Source organism: Rhinoraja longicauda, chromosome 5 (genome assembly GCF_053455715.1).
Source record: "Rhinoraja longicauda isolate Sanriku21f chromosome 5, sRhiLon1.1, whole genome shotgun sequence".
In the NCBI taxonomy this organism is placed as follows: domain Eukaryota; kingdom Metazoa; phylum Chordata; class Chondrichthyes; order Rajiformes; family Arhynchobatidae; genus Rhinoraja; species Rhinoraja longicauda.
The window spans coordinates 6,353,619-6,357,490 of NC_135957.1; the positions used below are offsets into that span (position 1 = coordinate 6,353,619).

Sequence of the window (3,872 nt, forward strand, 5' to 3'; positions counted from 1 at the left end):
AAGGTAAGAAGGCAGTAGACAATCAGAAACTTTAGGCTCGAGTGGAAATGTCAAGGACTAGAGGGGTTAGCTTGAAGGTGAGAGGGGCAAAGTTCAAGTCAAGTCAATTTTAATTGTACAGCACATTTAAAAACAACCCACGTTGACCAAAGTGCTGTACATCAGTTCAGGTACTAAGAAAACGAACATACGATGGCAATAAAGGGGATGTGAGGATCGTTTTACACACAGAGGGTGATGGGGGTCTGGAACGTGCTGCCAGGGGGTGGTGGTAGAGGCGGGCTACGACAGTGGCGTTTAACAGACGTTTGGATTGGCACTTGGACCAGCACCTCTGGCAGTGTGTTCCAGGCACCCACCGCCCTCTGGCCCCTCACAGCTTTAACATTGGTGTTTAATGTAATATTGTGCATGTATTTATAATCCCTTTTCCCTGTCCTGTCTGCAGATGGCACACATTCCCAACGAGGCCACACGACGCAATGAAGGTAATAACCTGGATATTGCAGCAAACCTGCACTGTTGCACCTTCATGCCTTACTGCTCACGGGGTCTCCCACACTCTCTCTCTCTCTCTCTCCCTCTCTCTACTAGCTACACCCTTCTCTCTCTCTCTGCCCCATCCATCTATACTCCTCTCTCTCTCTCTCTCTGCTCATCCCTCTCTACCCCCCTCTCTCACTCTCTCTATATCTCTATCTCCCCCTCTCTCACTCTCTATCTCCCCCTATTTTTATTTCTCCTTATCTCTTCTCTTCTCCCTCTCTCTCTCTCCCTCTCTCTCTCTCTCTCTATCCCCCTCTATCCCCCTCTACCCCTCTCTCCCTCTCTCTCCCTCTCTCTCCCTCCCTACCCCCCTCTCTACCCCTCTCTATCCTCTCTCCCTCTCTACCCCCCTCTCTACCCCCCCCCTCTACCCCCTCTCCCTCCCTACCCCCCTCTCCCCCCCTCTCTCCCCTCTCCCCCCTCTCCCTCCTCTCCCTCCCCACCCCCCCTCTCTCCCCCTCTCCTCTCTCCCTCTCACTCCCTCCCTACCCCCTCTCTCACCCTCTCTCCCCCTCTCCCTCCCCACCCCCCTCTCTCTATCCCTCTCTACTCTTCCAACCACTCTCTATCTCTCTCTCTCTGTATCTCTCTCTCTCCTCCCGTTCACGTATTCCTTGGAGCGCAGGAGGATAAGGGGTGAAATATAAAATCACGAGGGGAATCGATAGGTTGAATGCGTGTAGTCATTTGCCCAGGATATGGGGAATCTAGAACCAGACTTCGGTTTAAGATAAGGGGCGGAAAACAATTAATAGGAACCTGAGGGGCAACGTTTTCACACAGAGGGTGGTGAGGGTATGTGGGTGTATGGAATGAGGAGGTAGTTGTGGCAGCTACTTTAACAACATTTAAAAAATATTTGGACTGGTACATGAAAAGTCTAGAGTGATAAAGGCTAAATGTATGCTGGTGGGATTATGTTAGATTGGACATGTTGGTCAGCATGGATGAGATGGGCCAAAGGGCCTGTTTCCATGCTGGATGACTAGATTTTAGATTTAGAGATACAGCGCAGAAACAGGCCCTTCAGCCCACCGGGTCCGTGCCGCCCAGTGATCCCCGCACATTAACACTATCCTACACCCACGAGGGACAATTTTTACATTTACCCAGTCAATTAACCTACATACCTGTATGTCTTTGGAGTGCGGGAGGAAACCGAAGGTCTCGGAGAAAACCCACGCAGGTCACGGGGAGAACGTACAAACTCCGTACAGACGGCGCCCGTAGTCAGGATCGAACCTGAGTCTCCGGCGCTGCATTCGCTGTAAGGCGGCAACTCTACCGCTGCGCCACCGTGCCGCCCTAGATGTCTATAAACTCTGGCCTGTGCTGGTCAGAATGGCTCTAAGCTGCCACCTGCTGGCCAGTGACAGAAGCTCGACACTCACCCCCTACCCACCCCCCTCCGCCCCACTCCCTCCACTCCCCACACCTTTGCTCCTGCCTGAATCAGTGAGTCCACCTGTCCATGAATGGGCGAGCAGGTCATCGAGCCATTGAGTGATCCAGCGTGGAAACAGGCCCTTCGGCCCAACTCTTCCATGCCGACCGTGATGTCCCATCGACACTAGTCCCACCTGCCCGGGTTTGGCCCATATCCCCGTAAGCATTTTCTATCCATGTACCTGTCCAAGTGTTTTTTTAAATGTTGTCAAAGTGCCTGCCTGAAACATCCCCTCTTGGCAGCTCGTTCCGTACACAAGTATAGGTTTATTATTGTCACCTCTACCGAGGTACAGTGAAAAGCTTTGTTCTGCGTGCTACCCAAACAGATCAGGTATTCCACACTTAGATACAATCCAGTCAAACTCAAGTACAATAGGTAGAGCAAAGGGGGAGATACAGAGTGCAGAATGAAAGGAAGCATGCAGGTACAGCAGGCAGTGAAGAAAGCCAATGGAATGTTGGCCTCCATAACAAGAGGAGTTGAGTATAGGAGCAAAGAGGTCCTTCTGCAGTTGTACCGGGCCCTGGTGAGACCGCACCTGGAGTACTGTGTGCAGTTTTGGTCTCCAAATTTGAGGAAGGATATTCTTGCTATTGAGGGCGTGCAGCGTAGGTTTACTAGGTTAATTCCCGGAATGGCGGGACTGTCATATGTCGAAAGACTGGAGCGACTAGGCTTGTATACACTGGAATTTAGAAGGATGAGAGGGGATCTTATCGAAACGTATAAGATTATTAAGGGGTTGGACACGTTAGAGGCAGGAAACATGTTCCCAATGTTGGGGGAGTCCAGAACCAGGGGCCACAGTTTAAGAATAAGGGGCAGGCCATTTAGAACTGAGATGAGGAAAAGCTTTTTCAGTCAGAGAGTTGTGAATCTGTGGAATTCAGACTCAAGAGCCTGCTGGAATCTGTGGCAAACTGGAGAGTGGCACAGCGGCAGAGTTGCTGCCTCACAGCGCCGGAGACCCAGGTTTGATCATGACTACGGGTGCAGTCTGTACGTTCTCCCCCGTGACCGCGCGGGTTTTCTCCGAGTGCTCCGTTTTCCTCCCACACTCCAAAGACGTGCAGCTTTCGAAGACGGCTTCTGTAAAATTTGTAAATTGTCCCTGGTGTGTGTGTGTGTGCAGGAAAGCGTTGGTGTGCGGGGATCGCTGGTCGGCGCGGGCAAGGTGGGCCGAAGGGCCTGTTTCCGCGCTGTATCTCTAAACTGAACGAAACGAAACTAACAGCTGGGGGAACTCAGTGTCTGTGGATAGCGGAATGGACAGACAAGGTCTAGGGAAGATTTTCTTAGGACTTTGGTCAAGACTTTGTGTGCATTTCTGGTCACTCCAACAGGAAGGATTTGGAGAGGATGCACTGTAGGTTAACCAGAACGATGCATGGATTTGAGTGTGTTGGCTACAAGTAGATGTTGGGCAGACTGAAATATTTTCGCTGGAGCGTCAGAGGTTGAAGGGAGAACGTGCAAACTCCGTACAGACTGCGCCCGTGGTCGGGATGGAACCCGGGTCTCCGGCGCTGCAAGCGCTCGAAGGCAGCAACTCTACCGCTACGCCACCGTGAACGCCCTAAATGTGTCCAGTTCTGCTTTACTTCTGCTCGGTGGAATTCTCTGCCTCAGAAGGCAGTGGAGGCCAATTCTCTGAATGCATTCAAGAGAGAGAGCTGGATAGAGCTCTTAAGGATAGCAGAGTCAGGGGATATGGGGAGAAGGCAGGAACGGGGTACTGATTGAGAATGATCAGCCATGATCACAGTGAATGGCGGTGCTGGCTCGAAGGGCCGAGTGGCCTCCTCCTGCACCTGTTGTCTATAAAGGAGATGTATGGGCAGGTTTCTTTACACAGGAGGCGGTGTGTGCCTGGGGA

At 51.8% G+C, this 3,872-nt stretch overlaps 1 protein-coding gene across 2 annotated transcripts in view; it reads left to right on the forward strand.

Annotated features, from left to right (window-relative positions):
- Positions 1-355: 355 nt before the first annotated feature.
- The window catches only part of vegfab (vascular endothelial growth factor Ab), a 25,315-nt gene continuing 21,798 nt past the window's right edge, over positions 356-3,872 (forward strand). Inside the window, exon 1 of one of the 2 annotated variants that reach the window (XM_078398828.1) lies at positions 356-488. In XM_078398828.1, coding sequence (XP_078254954.1) covers positions 449-488 — 40 coding nt within the window. In that variant the 5' untranslated portion in view covers positions 356-448. The remainder of the gene's footprint in view (positions 489-3,872) is intronic. The other variant, XM_078398827.1, reaches the window with a different exon arrangement.